Source organism: Lemur catta, chromosome 9, assembly GCF_020740605.2.
Source record: "Lemur catta isolate mLemCat1 chromosome 9, mLemCat1.pri, whole genome shotgun sequence".
Lineage (NCBI taxonomy): Eukaryota > Metazoa > Chordata > Mammalia > Primates > Lemuridae > Lemur > Lemur catta.
Window position 1 is genome coordinate 2,422,440 of NC_059136.1, and position 21,693 is coordinate 2,444,132.

General features: G+C 39.0%; 1 protein-coding gene across 3 annotated transcripts in view; it reads right to left on the reverse strand.

The window, feature by feature from the left end:
* EFL1 (elongation factor like GTPase 1) overlaps nucleotides 1–21,693 on the reverse strand; it is a 127,508-nt gene that overhangs the window by 90,454 nt on the left and 15,361 nt on the right. For all 3 annotated transcript variants that reach the window (XM_045561563.1, XM_045561564.1, XM_045561565.1), the window contains exons 5-14: nucleotides 20,070–20,203; nucleotides 18,613–18,750; nucleotides 16,823–17,037; nucleotides 10,990–11,113; nucleotides 9,287–9,363; nucleotides 8,445–8,581; nucleotides 7,708–7,830; nucleotides 5,790–5,889; nucleotides 800–951; nucleotides 388–554 (exon numbers count right to left, since the gene is read on the reverse strand). In XM_045561563.1, the coding sequence (XP_045417519.1) occupies nucleotides 388–554; nucleotides 800–951; nucleotides 5,790–5,889; nucleotides 7,708–7,830; nucleotides 8,445–8,581; nucleotides 9,287–9,363; nucleotides 10,990–11,113; nucleotides 16,823–17,037; nucleotides 18,613–18,750; nucleotides 20,070–20,203 (1,367 nt within the window). The remainder of the gene's footprint in view (nucleotides 1–387; nucleotides 555–799; nucleotides 952–5,789; nucleotides 5,890–7,707; nucleotides 7,831–8,444; nucleotides 8,582–9,286; nucleotides 9,364–10,989; nucleotides 11,114–16,822; nucleotides 17,038–18,612; nucleotides 18,751–20,069; nucleotides 20,204–21,693) is intronic.

Here is a 21,693-nt window from a genome sequence, read left to right on the forward strand (position 1 = left end):
GCCCACATCTTTGGTCTGATGCACCTAGTTTTGGGATCTTCATATTTCTAGAAGATCTGCATTGCCCTGGCTCCAGCATGACACCTGCTCTTATCAATTCTTTACTCTAACCACAAGGTGATTCTTGCCTTAAAGAGAAAAGCCTTATAACTAAATAAGGCCTGAAAATTTGGTTCACATACTGGTCTGGTTTTCTAAATGCTACTCAGTGAGACACATATACCAAATGTTACCAAAGCAACACAAGAGGAAATATGTAGATTCACTCAAGTGTGCCTCTCTAGAGACAAAATAAATCTACCAATAAGATAATCACCAATCCAAACCAATTTGAAAAGATATCAGACTCCTGAAACAATATACTAATGTTTTATTTCCAATTCTTACCCGTTTTAAAAACTCAACAGGACTGTATTTGGGCCCCAAGACAAAAATTTTCTTTCCTCTTTGAGCTACACCACTGAACACTCGAGCAAATGCAATGAAAGACTCTTGGTTGTGTTCTTCCTGGGGCACAGGCTTAGGGGTCATACTTTCCACCTGTTGCTCATCACCTGCCAGAAACAAAAAGATGATGAGTGCCAAGAATTCTCTCTTTAATCCAGGGACTGCCTGGAAACACAGAGGGAACAGTGAATATGACATGTTTGGTCCAGTTTCAGAAAAAGAAACACCAAGAATGAAAGGAATATTGATAAAACCTATGATTAAAGCTAAAAGCTCAAGAGCTAAAGGATGGGTGTCCCAAGTCAAGCACAAAGGCCACCACTTTGCACCACAGCCCACTGGGAAGCCATACCTCTTGGCTCCTCTCCCTCTGGACTTGTTTCAAGGGCACGCCCATCTTGGGTGGGCTCCAAGGGTACCTGGGCCGGTGCCGCCGCAAGCTTCTCTGCATGCCTTTGTCTTGCACGCGCACGTCTCTGAGCAATTTCTTCTTGCGTGAGAGGCCTACAGGATATCACAAATACATTATCATCTGGCAACACCAACCATCTCTCAGTTCCTTCAAGCAGGGAAGCAGCAAGTACTGATATGGTTGGATAAGCTGATGGTTAGTCCCAGCTCCCTTCCAGGCAGAAGTTTTCTGCAAGTTCTCTCCTTGCTGGTAGCAACAGAAGAGAGGGCCTATCAGGCTCTCTCTAATAATGCTGTGTCTCCAGCTAGTCTGAGCTTATGAACTGACATGCAGGAGTCCATGTCCCCAAGTGGAACAATACACAATAGCATGGAACCTTTCTCAGACACCCATATTCCTTCTGGAAGAGGTAAAGAACAGGGATAAGGAAGGGAAAGAGAGACAGATACCAGGGCTCAGAACACCCTTGCAGGGAAACAAGCATAAAGCCTCAATGAGAAATCGAGGTTTTCTCCCTAAGTACAAAAATACATCTTCATGGAGAGCTGGGGTTCAAGAGCAGGCGTTCAAGGTCAGGCTAAGTACCGGCAATTCAGCAGCACTAAAAGGTCAAACTGAAATTATCAGTCATTGTATTAGACCCGAGAAGGACCATCACAGAAAAGGCAGTGTATGGGTGTGTATGTGTGTTTGCTGGAAATCAGTCTGAGAGGGAGTGGTGGGGGGGCAGGAATTAAGCTGTTCTTTTCCTTAAAGAGTTGCCTTCATGCCTGTCAGAACAGAGGAGGCACCTGGAGCTTTAATACTAAAAAGGTCTTTACAAAGGGGGAGTACCACGTTGAATAAAAATGGGCAAAGTTTGGGTTTAGAAGGTGGAAACCAGGCAGTTAAACTATTTCCCAAGACTTGGCCCCCCTTCCCATGTGGGGGTCCTCATGAACCCAACGGCATGCTCAACCCCAACACAAGAGCAAGGCCAATCCCTGCCTTAAGGTTGGTAGAATTTGAACATCTTTAGCCCTATACTCTGGGACTAAACATCAAGACACAAGGCTAACCCTCTGCTCCCGACTTTAAGCTCTAGCTCTAGAAGCCGGATAACCCTGCCTGGCCCCAACACTCACTGTCTCCCTCCCATGCCGCCCTCACCTTTGACATTATGATTGCTGCTTTACTCCCCAGTGTCAGACTTGACACCTAAGTGATAATTTCATGTGCCACCCTGCCATGCCATCTTCCTCTGCTCTTGCCTTAAGCACTGGCAACCACACAGGTAGCCATTCTGCATGGGCACTGCTGGCTTACCTTCCAAATGGCCACATACTCTTGGAGCTCCTGATGCCAAATGTCCTAAAACCCCTTCCACCTTTTTACTGCACGTGGGCTAGCCTGGAAGGTGACTGCTTAAATCATTGACTGTCCACTGCTACCCTCTGCAGACACCTGATAAGACTTTCCACCAGGACTGGACACCAGTTCTGCGCTCCTTTGCATCTGCCCCTCAAAATGGATGAGTTCAGTTCTAGGAATAGGCCCTTCCAGTCAGACTATCCCACTGTGGGTAACAGGACTGTGCAATAAAATACAAAAAGACAAGAGACAATTTTTGAGACTGGCTTGGCCAGGCGTCTGCCGTGAGGCAATCAGAGCTGCCGGCACTGGAAGAACTGCCTGCCACTGCGAGAGACAAGCTCCTCCTCAGAAGAGCTCTCAAGCACAGACGAGCTCTGCTTCCTCCCGATTTCCGGCCATGGCTGCTGTTCTGTCCTCTGGAGCAACATCTCACACATCTGCTTCCCTCCCCTTTCCTTTGAATCATCTGCCCTCAGGCCTCACCCTCTCCCTTCGCTCTCCCCCAGGCTAAACATTCCAGCTGTTCCTTCAACCAATCCTTAGATAACTTTCCTTATTGCTAGACTTTTGCTAAAAACTCATGAGTATCTGACAAGTGTGAATTAAAATATAAATGCAGAACAAAGTATTATTCTTAGAGCAGGGAGGAAAAAATACCTGATGCACCGGTTAGCACCTGAAGAGACAGTCTCTTCCAGTGGTCTTAGCACTATGCTCCAGACATTGTGTTAATCACTTTACATATACTGTATCACATATTTATCACAACAATTAAATGAAGTAGATATTATTCCCCTATTTTACACATGAGAAAATGGATATTTTGAAAACTAAGTAACTTGACGCAAAGTCACACAGATATCAAATGGAGGAGCTGTAATTGAAACCCAGATCTATCTGGCTCTAAATTGTAAGCTCATTGTCACCAGGTTATGGTCTTTCACTCAGGAGGAATTAAAGATGACAAAATCAGCATCTTCAGTAATTGCTGATTTCATTTTAGCTTCAGTTATAATAGAAAAGAAGCATATTTGTGTTCACCTTATTTATTAAATCCTCATCTGCCTAAGTTCATGACAAGCTCTGGAATAATCAGCATTTATAGTCACTGAGTTAACATATGACAGATGCTTGCTATCTCTCTATGCATTTATCCATCCACCCAGTTAACACCTGGCATGTGCCAGGCACTGTGGTGGGCACTGGGAGTGGTGCTAGAGGGAAACAAAGCAGAAGATACTGTATCCAGTATTTGCTGAGAACAAAGAGGAATCTGTTTGCAGGAAAATAGGGCCCTACTAGTAAGGAAACAGCTGTGAGTCATGAGCCACATCTACGCTACAGTATAACCAACCACGGAGAGAACTTCCTGAAGGGACAGTAGTTACTAACACTAGAGATGAAGGAGACCGGAGGTGAGAATGTTGAGTGAAGATTCAAATGTCAGGTTGGGAGATGAATTTGAAGGGGAAAGGAAAAGAGGCAAGAACATGGGAGAAGTCCTCTAACAGTCCCATTCACACACAGAGACTTCTTTACAACAAAGTGGCACTGTTGAGCAGCGAGTAAAAGACAGTGCTTTCATTAAATCAGGGAAAAATCATTTAGGTTTCGCAAGTATCCCATCCCATTTCCTGCTTTACTTTTCTCTTTGACATGTATTACACAGAATTCAACATATTCTAGTCTATATTAAAGGAAAATAATACTCTCCTGCTCCTGGCTGGGTATATATAAAATAGTAGAGATGGAAATATACCAACTTCCAATGGTATATTTCCCAAATTTTAAAAACAGTGAAACTTACATGAGAAATCAGCTAGAAGATGTTAAAGAGCAAAGTAATGATGATGACCTTACCCAGTTACACCTGAGAATACGCTATTGTTATATCACAATTGTTGAGACTGACACTGGTTAAGTAAGAAAAGACTAAAATCAGTAAAACAACCTAATGGAATAGAATTAATTACACTGCCAGAAATGTACTAAATTCAGGAAAACACTGATGAATATTTCAGAAAAATGTTCACAGAAAATGTAACTAATAGTAAAGGCATAATACTATCATTCTTCAGCAAGAAAAGGAAGGATGAGTACATGTAGGAAATTTAAATGATATACATACATGTACTTGAAATCTCAAGAGCAAGTTTTCCAATTCTCCAATATTTCCTAGGATTCTACTAGAATCTCTGAGATACTCCTACTGGCCAAAACATCTAACTTCCTAAAATATCAAGAAATTGTTACTACATGTAGCACTAAAATATTATCTGGGAGTAGCCAAGATACATAAATATACATTCATTCACTCAACTATTCACTCATTCAGCTGTTCACTCATCACCCATTCGCTGACCTATTCTTTGTTTATTCACTCATTCATCCATTCCTTCACTTATCCTTAGGACAAAAATTATTGAAGCTGCCTATGTTCAAATCACTAGCAAAATACTAAAAAATAACATACAGAAGGACCAGCAAGATTTTAGCAGAAGAAAAATAATCTTTCAAGATGGAGGAACAGCACAAGTAAAGATGTGAAATTTGTTCAGGAAATAGTATACTAGAGAAAGAAATAAAAATCTAGTTGAAAAATGGTTTGGGGTCAGGTCATTCTAAGTCTCAAATGCCACTAAGGAAGGTTGTTTATTTCATAGGTTGGTGATCTGACCTTCACTCACTCACGTATCATTTTCATTTCAGCTATTATCAACATATTATTTACTTAATATTTAATTTAAATGAACATTTTTAACTAAAACTTAAAATCTCATTACTGGGAAAAGAAAAGCTGCATCACTTGACATAAACAGGCAATATACACATTAAAATAAATACGACAACTAATTAAAAACTTGTTTCCCCAAGTACTAGTGAGATCATCACCATCACTTCACACTTGAGGTAGAACAGTAACGGATTTTAAGCAAGAGACTTGTATCTTCACAGTTGAGTCTCAGACAGATCATTGCGAAGGAAGGGTGGCAAATGGATCGGTAGAACTAAAGGTGGGGCAGGGGAACCAGGTAGGAGGATGCTGCAACGATTGCCATAAGAGATGATCACTACCTAAACTGTGGGGAGGGCAGCAGACAGCAAGGAGGGGAACACATATGAAAAACAGAGGACAAAGAATGGACAGATGCCCCAAGACTCCGGAACTTGAGAAATAATCCATCTCCCATACCCGCCACATACACACACACAGAGAAGCAGCAATACTCATAATCTCCACTGAGGTAGACAGAATTAGATGACACAATGCAGGCTTAGACTAAGACTTTCCTGTCATGTTCAGCAAAAGTTAACTGTTGATATTACTACTCTTCTTCAAATTTACATCAGTTCCAATCAATATCCCAGAGTTGATTTCAACAGCTTTCTCTTACAAAGCTACCACAAAAAGATACATTACTATACAAATTGTATGGTACCGTGGGGGTTGGCTTGATATGAATTCTGGGTTGAGGAAGAAAAACATTATGTGCGCCCTCCCACCCACACCCCAACTACACACCCACCCAACATACACCATTTCCCCACCCCAGCCCAACTTCCCTCTTTTCCTTACCTTGGCTTATTATGAGGCAAGGCCTTAGCATCAACTGCAAACATTTTGGAAACAAAGATAATAACTGGAGCAGTGTCCTCACTTCCACATTTCATAAAAGCTAAACAAACAGGAAATAAAAATGTCACTATTTTTCTCATTATTGAAAAAACAGATTTTTCTGGAAAACGAGATGTTTAAGACATGACATCATCTAATGTATAAGAAGTCCATAACTTTTTATAACTCGATAAAATTCCACTTAGAGAACTATAAGATTTTTAGGAAAGAACAGAAGAGCAAGAGCAAGCAGAGTTGGCACAAATGAGGACAGAAAAGCCAAACTGATGGGGCAGGAGGTTGGGTGAGCTGTTATATTAGAGCTAAAGCTATGGAATGAGGTTAACCACCCACTATACGTCGTAATAAACTTTATTTATTTTATTAACAAGCTACCTTGTTGACTGTTGAAAAGATATTGGTTAATTTTTTTATTATTGGGGCCTTGCCCCATCACCTCATATCAAATTAATTTGTACACGAAGAATTCAACAGTAAAATTCAAGCATGAATAAACTGCAAGAATTAGGAATAAAGTGACATGCCCTCACATTTTAACAGAATCACTCTGGCTGCAGTGTTGAAAAAACACTGAAGGAAATAAAGAGCAGAACCAGCAACACTAGTTGTTAAACTACTGCAATAACCAGGTGAGGGGTGATGGTTGCTTGGCCCAGGGAGGCAGAAGTAAAAATGTTGGGAAGTAGTTGGATTCTGGAAGAATAAACTGGACTTGCTGATGGACAGGGTGTAGCAGTACAAGGTGAATGTAAGAGCCACTGATGACCCTGAAGTTTTTGGACTGAACAAATGAAAAGATGGAGGTGCCTCTGAGATGGGAGTTAACTAGCAAGGCAGGTTTGAGAAAAAGATAAAAAGCTCAGTTTGGGACATGTTAAGTTTGAGATGTTTCTTAGACAGCTGAATAGAGAGAGGGAGTGTAGAAATTGGACACATGAGTCTGGAGATCAGAGAACAGATATGCACTGGAGATACAGATGTTGGAACTCTGAGCACACAGCTGTCATTTAAAGCCTTGAGATTGGATAGGATCAACAAAAAAGTGAGTGCAGGGAAAAGAGATGAGGTCCAAAGACTAAGCCTGGCTTGGGGCACCCCAAAACTAAAGTCAGGGAGATGGGGATAAACCAGAAAAAGAGATTAAGGATAAGCAACCACGGAGACAGGGAGAAAAGCAGAAGCATGTGGAAGCCTAGAAGTCAAGGGCAGAAAGTGTTCCGAGGAGGAAGGAGTGATCAACTGTGTCAAATGCTTGTGACAGATCTAGTCAAATGAGGATTGAGAACTGGCCATTAGATTTAACAAAGTGGGAGTCTATAGTGACCCCAAGAACAGTACTGGAGTGGTTTGGGGGGGCCAGGGTTACAACTGCAACAGAATTGGAGACAGAGAGTACACACAAATGAATTTCATGGAGCCCCCAGAGAGCAGAACGGACGCTCCCTCTCCATGTGGCGCGTGTGGACAGGGCTTCTAATGAGCAGCACAGCCCCTGGAACCACCTTCCCACGGTCCCTACAGACACCGCCATGGCAGTGATGTCGCAGCTAAGGGAACACATTCTTGGTTGCTTAGGGGGATGGACTATAACATGATTATGAAATAAAATCAGGGCAGGAGGGAGGATTCCCAGAGTCTCTGGTCTCCCAACCCCCTAGCTGAGCAAAGCGACTATAGCAAAACTCTTCTCTGGGGAGAAGAGAACCAAAGCTGGTGAAATGGTCATTTGTGAAACTGTTTATTTGTGGAAGTGGACATTTGGCAAATTGGCCAGCCATTCAGCAAATTGGCCTAGAGCAGCCTGGACTGAGGAAAGCCAACGGTGCTGTACATTCCAGCATGTTCCTCTTTGCCTCACCTGCTTTCAGTGCCTGGGTTTCTGGCGGGAGAGAGCCGAACGTCTGCGATCCTGCACACATCAGTTTCTCCACTCTCTCGGCAGTGACATCAAGGGGACTAGGGAGTTTCTGGCACACCATAGCTGAAGGCTCTTGTTAAGGACTGAAAGGCTTGGACTAGCGCCCTCCATCAAGGCAAAGAGTCACTGTGTGCACTAAATATCGAGGTAACAGTGTCTGTTTACACAGAAGATGCCTGGGCTGTAAGGCAACGTTGTTTTATGCATCACATCTCAAAACATGCACACAATTTCAGGGAGTTCATGAACGCTCTAACGCTCTGAAGCTAAGACAGGGTCCTCATGACAGATACTCTAACACTGAGGCTCATGGAACAAATGAGGACAACAGAGCTTAGCACACAGGTGACCATGAAATGAAAAAGTGATTTAACACAAACTTCTAAATTATCTACTTAAATACAAATCTTAGTGCATTTTTATTTTTACAGATTACTAAACAAAAACAAAAAGAAATATCTTTTAAAAATTTCCTTATTGGTAGTATTGACACTAGTTAGTGCATTAATTTTTAAAGTATTAAATATAGTTTCATGGTAGAACATTAAATGAGCAGAGACGACTTACTTTAGATTGGAATGGGTTATTTCCAGAGGATTTCCTCGTTGCCAATAACCCATTGTTTTTTCTTGTTTTATCAAAACTATTTCATTAAAAACCATTGAAATAAAGGATACCAAGGACAGCGTGGGATATGGGTAGCCACTGACTACAAATGGCATTGACCTGGACTTTAGGATCTGAATGTCGCGCCTCCCGGGCTCCAATTTTTAATCCTAAAGAAGTCACTATTTTATCAATTTTTTCCTTGTCCCTAGAGCAAACACAAGATTGGAGGGGGAAAAAGTCACATACAGGTATGAACAAGCAGCAAGGAAAAGGAACTCAACATTAGCTGGCACATTTTTTCCCTAATGTGCTACATTTTTAAAAAACACTAAAAATGTCTGAAGGGGATCCTGCCACAGTAGAGGACTCCTCAACCTCTGCTCTTACACTTTTCAAGCGCATCCTTCTTTAAAATGTCCCACGAAGCACCATTCCACAATCGCCTTAAGCAAACTATGTCAACCGGTAAAGACATTTTACAAATAAATGCTAAAAAGTCATTATTCCACCTCTGGAATAACTTAGAAAGTAAATACACTAAAGAAAATTTGTACCAGGCAAGTTATTTCCCAAGTTCCCTATTAATGATCCTAGATATCCAGCACCTTTTTTGCTATAATTACTATTTTTTTAAACTGGGTTTGTAAAAACAAAGGCCTACTGTCTCTCTCCATTGTTTTATCTCTTCATCTCGGCATTCTATAAAATATTGCTGTTCTGTCCCTCCTCCACCACCCTTAACTTGGGTTACACACACTCCTTTAAATTGTTTCCAAGCCCTGCAATCAACTCATCTGCAAAAGCTCTGTTCACTTTCTCAGCCTATCTCAGCTTTCTGAAGTAACTCATTAAACTGGAAAGTGAGGCAAATTATACTGCCCAAAGATAAACAATTTTATAACAGTTTTACCTTTTCAAGACAGCATCATACAAACTCCATATATTTTCCAGGATCAACTGTACAAATAAAGGTTTCTTTCCTTTAGCCTGCAGAAAAGAATATATGGGCTTAAGTTCTGGAACATTTAATAGGCATTTATATATTCATTCTTGACATGTTTTTATTATCAATATGTCTCATTGCTACTTGAAAATATTTATTCAACAGTAAAGTAGATGAAAGTAGTTATAAGAATGTTCTAGATAGTCAATAATAATAACCAAGTATCCCCTTCCTCTGGGAACAAGGGACTTCATAAACAATGTGACCATTTGGGACACGTATCACTATGGCTGCCCCACCACTAAAATCAAAGACACACACACAACACCCAGACCAAGAGCCACAACTTCACTCTGCGCACGCAGGCTCTTTTCACAGACTTCAGTCTAACGTTCACAAAGAAACCCTATCATTTCTCTTACGAAACTATGCAAAAAGTTAATATCAAGAGCACCTTGGGGTATATACTCTCGCATACACATGAGATGGGATATAAACTGATACCTCCTTTCTGAAGAACTACTGGCAAAAGTATTAAGAAATTAAAAGTCATTCCTGGTTTAAAAAATATCATCATGAAGACAAAAGCCTATGCACAAAAATGTCTATCACAGCTTTACTTACAATGTCAAAATATCTGGGAAAAAAAAACTATGTCCAATCTTAAGAGAATGATTACATAAACAGTGGTACTCTCATAAAATAAAATAGGATGCTTACTATGTGACAGGAGTTGTTCTACAGAGTTTACACAGATTATTTCATACAATCATAACTACACTCTAAGTCTATTATCTCAATTTTGCAGATGAAACAAATGAGACAAAAGTCACAGAGCCGGTAAGTGGCAGAGGCAAGATTCAAACACAGAGTAACTCTCAAGCCTGCTCTTTCCCACTTAACTATGTTCACTCCCTTTTAAATACACTGTTTATAAAAAAGCTTTTAGAGCCAAGGGAAGATGTTCATGATATAACATTAAGCAAAAAGGCAGTTTATATAAATAGTATAATCTGAACTGAGAGAAATATATATTATCTGAAAGGAATGAAAGAAATTAAAACCATATCACAAGCACTGTTGGCTTCTGATTTTTTTTTCTTTTCTGTGGCTTTATGAGTACTTTCTAAAAGGAATATATATGATTTTCAATGATAACAAATTTATGAAATCCTGAATTTTACATTAAAAATATAAAGCTTCAAGAAAAGTATCCTCGGAGGCTACGTGACTGAGCAGTCCCGCACCACCTCCCACCCCCATCAGCACTGCACGGCGAGCAGCACACCGTGAGACAAGGCCTCAGCTGAGACTAGTACAGTGTGAAACACAGCAATGCCTAGAAAAGACATTTCTTTACGGTGAAGGAGACATACAAAAGCATGACATAAAGTATGTGTCTTCAGGTGCCCAAGATCTGAGATTTTTGGTTCTCTTAAAAAAAAATGCAGGTCTTTGCTCACTATATTTAAAAAGGCTAAGAACTCTACATAAACAATACTTGGATACGAGACTTGTAAGCCTTTCCCAATTTTTATATATAGTTAAAAAATCCCTCATGAACTCACCTACATAAACTAAAGCTGATTACATCTATTAAAAGTATTACAGTACAGGTTTTCATAGGGCAAGAATGTGACCAAGAATCAAAGGGACATTTACGACGTTACCTGATCAACCTTCATAATCTTCTTAGCCTTCATATTTATATAATAATCTCCCCACAAGGTTTTCAAAAGAACTTCCTTTTTGATGCCAATCTTTTGACTGTAGATTTTGGCAAAGTGCTCAATTCTGAAAGAAAACCCAATGTACATGTTATCAATAATAAGTATAGCCAATACTTGAATGTTTCTGTGCCAGGTACTATTCAAAGTTCTTCAGATGTATAACTAAACTTAATCATTTCAACTATCCTACAGATTTCTCCCATGTTACAGAAAAAGGCAATGAAGCATAGAGAGATTACACAGGTAAGAAGTGAAGTTGGGATTCAAATCCAAGTAGTTTTGCTCCAAAGCCCATGTTCTTGGCCAACAATCTCTAAGTTAATATGAATTAGAATTCATGTTATAGCTCCCTCTCTTAATTTGGCACACATAAAACAAGATTAAAGGAACTAGGGCCAAGGAAGTGCTGGTTCCAGCTGCCCATCACAACTATACCAACAATAACACCTCATTTCAGTTCTTTACTGCTATAAATGACCATTGCTCACAAAGGAAATGACCTCTATAGCCACAACCTGCCAGAACAAGTTTTTTAATATCCTGGATTAAATGGTAAACATACACATACCGACCTAATTCTCATGAGCCCACAGAGAAACCAGCTACCGCTAGGGTCTCCAGCCACGGGAGAGCAGTCAATCAACAGATGAAGGTGCTACAGGTAGTATCTGCATCATCTGGGATAAAGGGCCTAGGAAATACCTTTCTCCAAGGAACAAAATGTTTCACTAAGGTTTGAGACTAGACCTTTCAAAGTACCAGCATCTTGCCTACTCAGGAACAAGGCAAGAATATCCCCTTACCACTTCTTTTCAACACCGTACTGGAAGCCCAGCCTAATGCAGTAAGACAAGAAAGGAAATAAATGGTATAGTGATTAGAAACGAAGAAATAAAACCATCTGTTCATAGGTGACACTTCAGTGGCTCCTCCATAAGTGAAGAGAAGGTGAAAGGCCAGCATCTGCTGGGTAGAGTTCCTGTGCCTCCAAAAGAAAGCAGGCTGTCTTACTACATACTATACGGTCAATAAAAAGAGCAGATCTCCTCCCTGGCTTCCTGTGGTTCAGCAAAACCAGAGCAGGGCCCAGAGCTTTCCTTCCAGATGTAAGTCAGGAAACCCCTCTCTTTGCAGCTTTTCATGTATCAATACCTGGTTTCGCTTCCAGATGTAAGTCAGGAAACCCCTCTCTTTGCAGCTTTTCATGTATCAATACCTGGTTTCGCTAAGCAGGCTGCAATCCTCCACGCAGATTTGCATATCCAGTTCAGGACCTACAGGCAGGTCTAAGGGTCTACATGTGGAGGTAGATACTAAGAGGCAACTACTGTAGCCCAAGTTCCCAAGCATTCTCCAACCTAACTTTAGCAAGGAGCCCTGTTCTTTAGGAGTGATACTTGGGGCCTCAATGAATAAAGCTGAAACTTTGATCTCTATACTAGCAACTTGGGTCTATTCTCTGATGGTTAAAACTGGAGGTAATGACTAAGTAATTAGCATATCTTTTTTCTAGCTTTTGAACTTGAATTATTATTTTTTGCCTGATATAGAAGCACTTTTTGTATACCCTTCACTGACACTTAAAGCAAACTCTGAATTTAATTGTGCTATTCATATGGTTTATGTTTCTGTCTACCTAACCTGTGAAGAGTTTGCCAGTGATATGTTAAAATCCTCCCCCCAAACCACATGCCTACGAGTTCAACTTACAGCTCTACTTTTGTCTCATGCACATTGCTATTATGATAGTTGATCCATAATCTCTTCACTAGTGAAATGTGTCAGTTATCTGTATAAAAGTGATTCTTACACCATAACTAATTTGCCATAAATTCTATTTTATCATTAACATTGCCAAACCTACTTTCTTTTTGCTCACATTTGATTGACATACCTGAACTAGAGCTTTGGTATTAAGCCTCTGTCCATTATGCTTCATGTTTATCCTTTTTATGTAGCAAACTTCTGAATTTTTTTTTAATAAAATTTCCTTCCCTCCTTATTGGGGGATTTCATACATTTACTATTACAACTGCTTTGATCAGATGGATTTACCAGTGCGGTTTCTGTTATATTTCTAGGATTTTTTAAAATGTTGATTTGTGTTACCCAGACTGTATTATATTTTAGTTTTTACAATGATGTATCAGATAAACACCCCGGTGTTAATTCTAAAAGTGGTAAACTTAAGGCCAGGCACGTGGCTCACACCTGTAATCCTGGCACTCTGGGAGGCCAAGGCAGGAGGATCGCATGAGCAAGACAGAGACCCTGTCTTCACCAAAAATAGAAGAAATTAGCCTGGCATGGTGGTGCACACCTGCAGTCCCAGCTACTCAGTAGCCTGAGGCAGGAGGATTGCTGGAGTCCAGGAGTTAGAGGTTGCAGTGAGCAATGATGATGCCACTGCACTCTCGTCAGGGCAACAGACCAAGACTTTGTCTCAAAAAAAAAAAAAAAAAGGTAGTAAACTAAAATATTTTCATAAATACTCTAAAACCTCTCAAAACCATAAATCACAGTAAGATATTTATCCATTTGCTTAAGCCACTGTCCTCAAGCCCTCTTCTACTCTATCATTTGTTTACACATATATACATAGAAAGGTAACAAATCTTTCAAAACCATGTTTCCTACCCTTTTCATTCTTTTTTATCCCATAGTTACCACAAAATTTGCTTAACATCTACCCATTCCCCATTATAGCTTAGTGCTTTTGTTTATGTCGTTAGTTATAATTTTAAAACACAGGTTCTGGCACTTCTCCATTCTTGAATTCTATTTTAATTCATTTCCTCTAAAGAGTTAACTTCAAAAAAGATTCTAAAAGACCTGCAGAACAGATTTGTATTACAAAATTTTGCTGATCTATCTGCTGCCTATCTCCCCGAATGACAACTTGGCCAAGTATGAAATTATTGAGCCACATACCCTTTTGCCTTCCAAGCTACCCAGCAGATTAATGTTAACTGCAGGATTCTGAGACAAGATGACAAATAAGACTATTAGGAAGGGCTTTTCATTGTCTCTTCTTTCCTGTCCCTATTCTACAAAGTTGGGGCTTCAGTTCTATTTTCTAAAACAAGGACTTAGATTCTTGCTGCTACCCATCCAAGTCCATGTGTTTCTGCTTTTCAGAGCAGATTCTCCTGGATTTATATCCATTAACAGGATACATTCAGGCAGCAGACCTAGTAGGTTCAGCCTCTACTCACATTTCTTAATCCTGTCCCACTGTATGTGAGTTTATAGAATCATCTTCCAAATTCTGAAATGTGCTCATTTTCCACCTTTTATGATGCATGGAGCTATCAACTCTGTCTATTCACTGACATTTTAGGAGAAAATTGGAGGGAAAAAAAAAAGGTCCCCAGAGCTTTCACTTCCACCACTTTCCCATAAATTAACCTGTCAACTTGTTGAGAAAAGGCACTAGCAGATTTCTAAATATGACCTTGTCTACGCAGGGGAACGTTCACTTATTGACTGATAGGATCTAAAAATGTCAACAGTTGTAAGGGATACATAAATTATTCTATCCTTTCAAGCCCCTCCTTATTCTTTCTTCTCCCACAATAAACTTCCCCCAATTTGTAAGATTTAAACTTAAATTAGCAAAAAACATTACATGACTTGTGAAAATCATTATAAGGACAAGCCCCCCACCTTGTGGCTCACCAGCAGAATGCTCACAAATTAAGAGATTCACAGGTCTGACTTTGTTATGTGACTGAGTGAATCACTGTGTTTTTTAATTGCAAGAAATTCTTACAAATCATCTTAGCCCAATATTCTTATTTTTCAGATGAGGAAACTGAGGCCCACAAAGGTGATAATGGCAAGCCATCAACCATATATGAAAAGCGTAAATTCTTAGCAGGTTCATAATTTCTTTCATTATATATTCATTACCTGGATTCACTTAAGTTTGGTATGACGTTTCAGGCAGCAAAGGAGACTAAGGTATCTATAATTTATTACAAACATGGAAAATTAAGATATTTTAATATATTATACTGTCCAACGCAAAATATGTTCAAAATATGTCAAAAGGAAATTAGAGAACAAGTTACTATAAAAAGGAATGCAATTTCCATCAAAATTCTAGCAAGATGTTTTTGTAGATATAGGCAAGATGATTACAAAATTTATATGGAAAGGCATAGACGCTTGAACAGCTAAAATAATTCTGAAAAAAATAACAACGTGGGCAGAAATACTCTACCTGATTTCAAGACTTATCATACAGCTACAATAATTAAGACTACGTGATGCTGTTGGAGAGATGGACGCACAGATCAAGGAACAGAACGAACCACTCAGCACAGGCCCATGTAAACATGCCCCAATGGTTCTGACAAAGGTACAAAAGCAATTTGATGGAGAGACAGCCTTTTCAACAAATGATGCTGGAGTGATTGGACATCCATAGACAGAAAAAAAAAAAAAAAAGAATCTGGACTTAGTCTCACATCTTCTACATAAATTAACTCAAAATGGATCACAGGTTTAAACGTAAAAAGTAAAACTATAAAACTTTCAGAAAAAAAATGAGAGAAAAATCTTCAGGGTCTACGGCTAAGCAAAGAATTCTTTACCTTGACTCTAAAAGCAAGATCCATAAAAAGAAAAATTGATGGAGTGAACTTTACCCAAATTAAAAACTTTGCCCACTTTGAAAGACACTCTTAAGAGGATATAAAGCCAAGCTACAAATTGAGATAAAATATTTGCAAAGCACATATGAGACAAAGGACTAGTGTCTAAAATATAAAAGCCCTCTCAAAACTCAACAGTATAAACACAAACATACAATTAAAAAATAGGTAAAGGACATGAAGAGACATTTAAACCAAGAGGATATACAGATGCCAAATCAGCACATGAAGAGATGTTCAGTATCACCAGCTGTTAGGAAAATCCAAATTAAAACCACAATAACCCAGTAGTGCACACCCATCAGAATGGCTAAGATGAGAATGGTGACAACACCAAATGACAGTGAAAATCTGGAGCTACTGGATCACTCATGCACGGCTGGTGGGAATATGAAATGGCATAGCCCCTCTGGAAAACAGTTTGACAGTTCTTTGACCCAGCATTTTCTAGGCATTTATCCCAGAGAAAGGAAAACTTATGTTCACACAAAAACCTATACATGAATGTTTACAGAAGCTTTACTTACAACAGCCAAAAGCTGGAAAAAAAACAGATGTCTTTTCATAGGTGAATGGTTAAACTGTAGTAAATCCACACCATGGAATACTAAGCAATAAAAAGGAACCAACTACAGTATTAATACATGCAACAACTTGGATAAGTCTATAAAGAATTATGCTGAGTGACAAAAGTCAATCCAAAATAGGTTACATACTGTTTGGTTCCATTTCTGTAACATGTCGTTTGATTCCATTTTTATAAAACTCTTGAAATAACAAATTTGGAGAACAGATTAATAGTTGTCAGGGGTTAAAGAGCGCTTGGGGCTGGGAAGGAAGGTGTAGCTATACAAGGGCAACATGAGAGAGCCTTGTGATGGAAATGTGCTCTATCCTGACTGCATCAATGTCATTGCCTTGGTTGTGATATTGTACTATAAAAATGTTACCAAGGTCGGGGAGGTACTAGGTAAAGGGGACAAGAGAATCTCCATGTTATCTCTTACAATTATACATGAATCTGCAATTATCTCAAAATAAAAAGTTTAACTAAAAAAAAGATCAATTGTATATAAAATCCACAAAAAGATTTAATTAGACTCAAATAGACTCACCCAAAGCCCCATCCATCTATTGCACTGGTAAACACCACATTTCCCTGTTCTGGAGAGAAGTAAAGGTGAGAATCATCCGTATCCTCCAAGCCAGTGCTCCAGTCATACACTTGCTCTCCTTGTTCAGAATTTGGATTCACCTGGGATTCAGTCTCTCTCTCTGCTCTTTCTTCTAGGACTTTAGAAGTAAAAAGAGTTCCTGTGAGTGCATTAATCTAGGAGAGACGGTGAAATGGCAGAGTGTCACTCAGCTGCTTAGCATGCTCATGGTAGGAGAAGCACTGCCTAACGTTTGTGAGAGCTAGAATCATCAGTCACTTTGGGCACACATGGATGGAGGTGACATTTACAATCAATGAATAACTTACAGGTTATTAATGCATTATTTCAAAACCCAGGAAAACTAAATCATGAGGCTTTTGGAAGGTCATTTTTATGATGATTATTTTTAGTTTAACATAAATGTTAATGTTATATCTTTGTTTTTCAGTACTGAGGTCTGGTATCACTTGTAACTCGGGATTTCCAATTCCCACAGTCCTAGTTTGTAACCTTAGTCAACTCCCTTGCCCATTTCTCTCACATCAGCTGCTTGAAATTTTCATCACTCTCTTCAGGCCCTCTTCCCAACCTCTAATCCCCAACTATTTTCACTCCCAAATAAGCAGTAATCTTATTTCCTAGCTCAGAAAGAAAGTGGAACCTATTACTCAGAATTCTTGCAAGTTCCCCATATTCCAACTTGTAAGTCTGTTTACATCTGCAAATACTGTTGGCCCTTCATCTGCCACTGCAGGGCAGGAGGATTTCACCTGTGCCTATTTCTACAAGGAACTGGATCCATCCATCATTCTTTTTCATTACTCTACCTTTATCATTGCCTCCCATTAACAAATAAATATACTCAGGTTGGTCTCATCAATGGCTTTCCATTGTCTTGAAGAAGAAATTTCAAACTCCTATGCATGGCATACAAGGTTCACCAAAATCTAAGTCCCATACTCCTTTCTCCAGTCTCATCACTGCTTACATGATCAAATTCTTCAGCTATAATCAACAATTTGCAGTTCCTTGAATGAAACATTGTACCAAGCTTTCTCTTGCCTTTATGAGTTTGCACATTCTATTTCTTCTCTTTTGAATGTCCTTTCCCTAATTTTCTGCCTGGCAAACACCTACCTTTCTTCCACCTCAAGGCATCCATTGTGAGACTTCTAATTCCTTCTTTCCTCTTGATCCAGACTGGGTTAGGTGGCCCCTCATCTATGCTGTTGAATCACACTCAGAACTCATTGTTCTCCAAATAACTCTTTAACTGTCTCCCCTAGTATACTCTTTGAGCTCTTCTGAAAACAGGACTCTGATCTATCCATTTTTATATTCATAATCCCTAGCATACAATGGACATTCAATAATTCATTTATTCAACATACAAATGAAATGTTTGCTCAATAAATGAATGCTTGGGTAAAATTTCGACTAAAGACAGATAAAGAAACATCATAGTGCCTCCTAGTATTGCTTCCCTTTGGAACCTACCTACAAACTTTTAAAAAAGAGAGCCTATTATCCAACCTTCATACTATGGGTGCTTCCAGGAGATGGAAGGCACTCCTGGGAACACGTCTGTTCTGTTGCCTCTGTTGTAGCAAGACTCCAACATGCATGAACCTTAAGTGGAAAAGTTCAATTTTCTGTAGCAATGCCTCATATCCAACTCAGTAACTTCCTTAACTTCCCTACAACTTTTCTTTGCGCCCCAATTTTTAAAATACTGAAGAATAAAATACCTGTTCTAAAATATTCTTGAGGTGAGAATAGGCCTCCTGTGGGGTGAATTTCAGTTCTACTATCAAGCGATCTATCTTATTAATCACTAAAACTGGACGGATGTTTTCAAGCCAGGCTTGTCGCAGAACTGCTTGTGTCTGAGAAAAACAGAGAAAAATGTAAAACTCATGATTGGAAATAATTAGAAATAATTAAAACTACTCTCATACTCCTTTATCACAACTCAGACTATGCCAGTCAGACAAAGGTATTCATGAGGCATTCACAAAGTATATATACAGCACGGTAACAAATGACTGCAGACAAGAAACCATCCTTACCTCTACGGAACTGACAGTTTATTTAAGAAGGATAAATAAAATTATGCAAAGATATGAAGGGTTTGGTGTGTTTATAGACACACACACACACACACACACACACACACACAGGTACACAGAGTTAACTGAAAAATTATAAAATAAAAACTCATGTTACCAGCACACAAATCAAAAAATATTATAAAACATTTCTCCAGAAGCCCCCTGTGTACACCTCCCTGATCTCGTAAAGGTAACCTCTACTCTACTATTATAAAGTCAGGCGTGTGAGTTTCACTTATCCTGTCAGGATATAAAGACACTACACAGACTGAGGCTGTGCTTCTCCAGTTGGGAGCCTGTGCCATCAGGGCACAGCAGAGGGGAGGCTACAGGATAATCATAGTATACCTTCTTAGAATATCAGATTTCCTTCATTTGAGTAATTTAAATATTGTATTATTCTTTTAAAAAAACATTAAAACAAAAATGTGTATGTTAAGGACTAGAATACAATGGTGATTTTTTTTTTAAGATAAAACATAAGTTTTGAAAAAAAATTATTAAAAGAAATGAACTTAGGCACGTTGAGCTCCATCCCTACCAGAGCTCTAAGTTCACTGTGGCCTTAGGGGTGAGTTTGCTAACTTTGGTGGAACAGATGAGAAACAATGGATTAAGGATATGGAAGAATAAGAAAAAGAAGTACAAAGGGAGTGTGCATGTGCGTGTAAGTAGGTGAAACAGATGTGTAGACTGAGGCACCGACAGAAGAGAATTTTTCCCAGAGGAGAACTAGCTCAGTATCTTGGTATCAACAATCTCTCACAATTCAAAAACCTTCTCCATTGGAGTAAAACCTCCAGATCCTCTCCAAATTCAACATTTCTCCCATTTTTGCTAAGTCCCTCTCTAAAAGGGTATCATAGACACTTCAATTTAAAATATCTAAAGTTAAAGTCACCATCTCTAAGATCCCTTCACAACTCTGGTGATTTACTCCATCACAGACTGGAATGTTACCAACTGTGAAATATAAAACCGATGTTCAGACTGTCAATGAAATGCCTAAAGTGGCACAGAGTAATCAACAAGGGTTCCTCCTACTTCCCCACCTTCTTTATCCACTTAAATGTTTTCACGTTACCCTCCCTTACCTGTGGACAGACTCCTTCCACAGCATCTACCACAATAATGCACCCGTCACAAATGCGAACAGCTGTTGACACTTCTGAGGAAAAATCCACATGTCCTGGAGAGTCTATCAGATTAATCAGGTACTCCTCATTACCTGAAATAAAATTAGAAACACATATTTCAGCTGTGCAGGTATGCAATGTTCTTCCTCAGGAATTCTAGAATAAGAAAGTTTCTAAGAAAAACTGAACAAAGCTAAAGGAGCCAAAAGCTCAATCAACAGCTCTCATTCTAACTTTTCCCACTGAAGGGACTACTGATTTCAAATAGCATCTACATAAAATGATAAAGGACTTTATTATTCTAATAGTTACCACTTATTAAGAGCTTAGTGGGAGCAAGGCACTGTGCTAAACACTTCCAGTGTGCTAATCTCACATTATTAAATCCTTACCATACCCTCAGTAGATACATATTACTATTCTCATTTTACAGATTAGGACATTGAGACTGAAAGAAACGAATGCCCAGGGGCCTGACAGTGAAAGCTGTTCAAAGGGGCCAAAAATGCCAATTTAAAACGACATAAAGCAGTTGGCCAAGTTCTTCTGTACACTTTCTCAAAGAACAGTGTATTTATATCTGCCCAATCAAGATTTATACTCAATTCTATAAAAACTTACAGAGTGGTTACTATGTGCCAAACAGTGTGCTATTTACTCTCATATATATTATCTCCTTTAATATTCACAAAAAGCAAATGTATTAAGCTTAGAGTAGGGTGACAACTCATCCTGATCTGTCCGGTTTTAGCACTAAAATTCCTACATCCTATCAAAGCCCTTAATCCCCAGCAAATCCTGCCCCTCCCCCCAAAATCGGTCACTCTAGGTTACAGACATTTATCGTTAAAACATAATTCAGTAAACCATTGAGAAAAACAGTAGAATTCTACACTCATTCCCCATTACTATTAAATTTGATATCATCCTCTTTAAAGGAAAAATAATTATTTAAATCCTCAAACATACTTTATTTTTGCTCCTCCCCGTAATTCAGTGTTTAACTGAGTTTAACTTCAATGTGCTCAAGAATTACTATAGGGTTGAATGTATACAGTTGAGTAACCCTTATCCCAAATGTATGGGACAGAAGAGTTTTGGATTTCAGACTTTGGAATATTTGCTTTTATTTACAGGTTAAGCATCCCAAACCCAAAAATCTGAAATCCAAAATGACTCCTTTGAGCATTATATTAGTGTTCAAAAAGTTCTGGATTTTGGACATTCTGCATTTCGGATTTTTGGATTTATGGTACTCAACCTGTAATTTACGGGTTATTTAAAGGATTTTCCCCAATATAATTTTAATGACCTGTGCCATAAGTGATACTGATGATGATAAAACACCACCACAATAACCACAACCAGAGCCAGCATCTGTGGACTATTTGTGCCTGGCATCATTCTAAGCATATTACAGACATGATCTAATGTTACTTACAATAACCCTTTACAGTAGTAGTACTACCACTGGCCCAATTTTATAGAGCTGGTAACTAGGACAACAGAAAAGTTAAGTATCTTTCTCAAGGACATCCAGCTAGAACCCAATTCTGAGGTTAACTGTCTAAGATCAAACAAT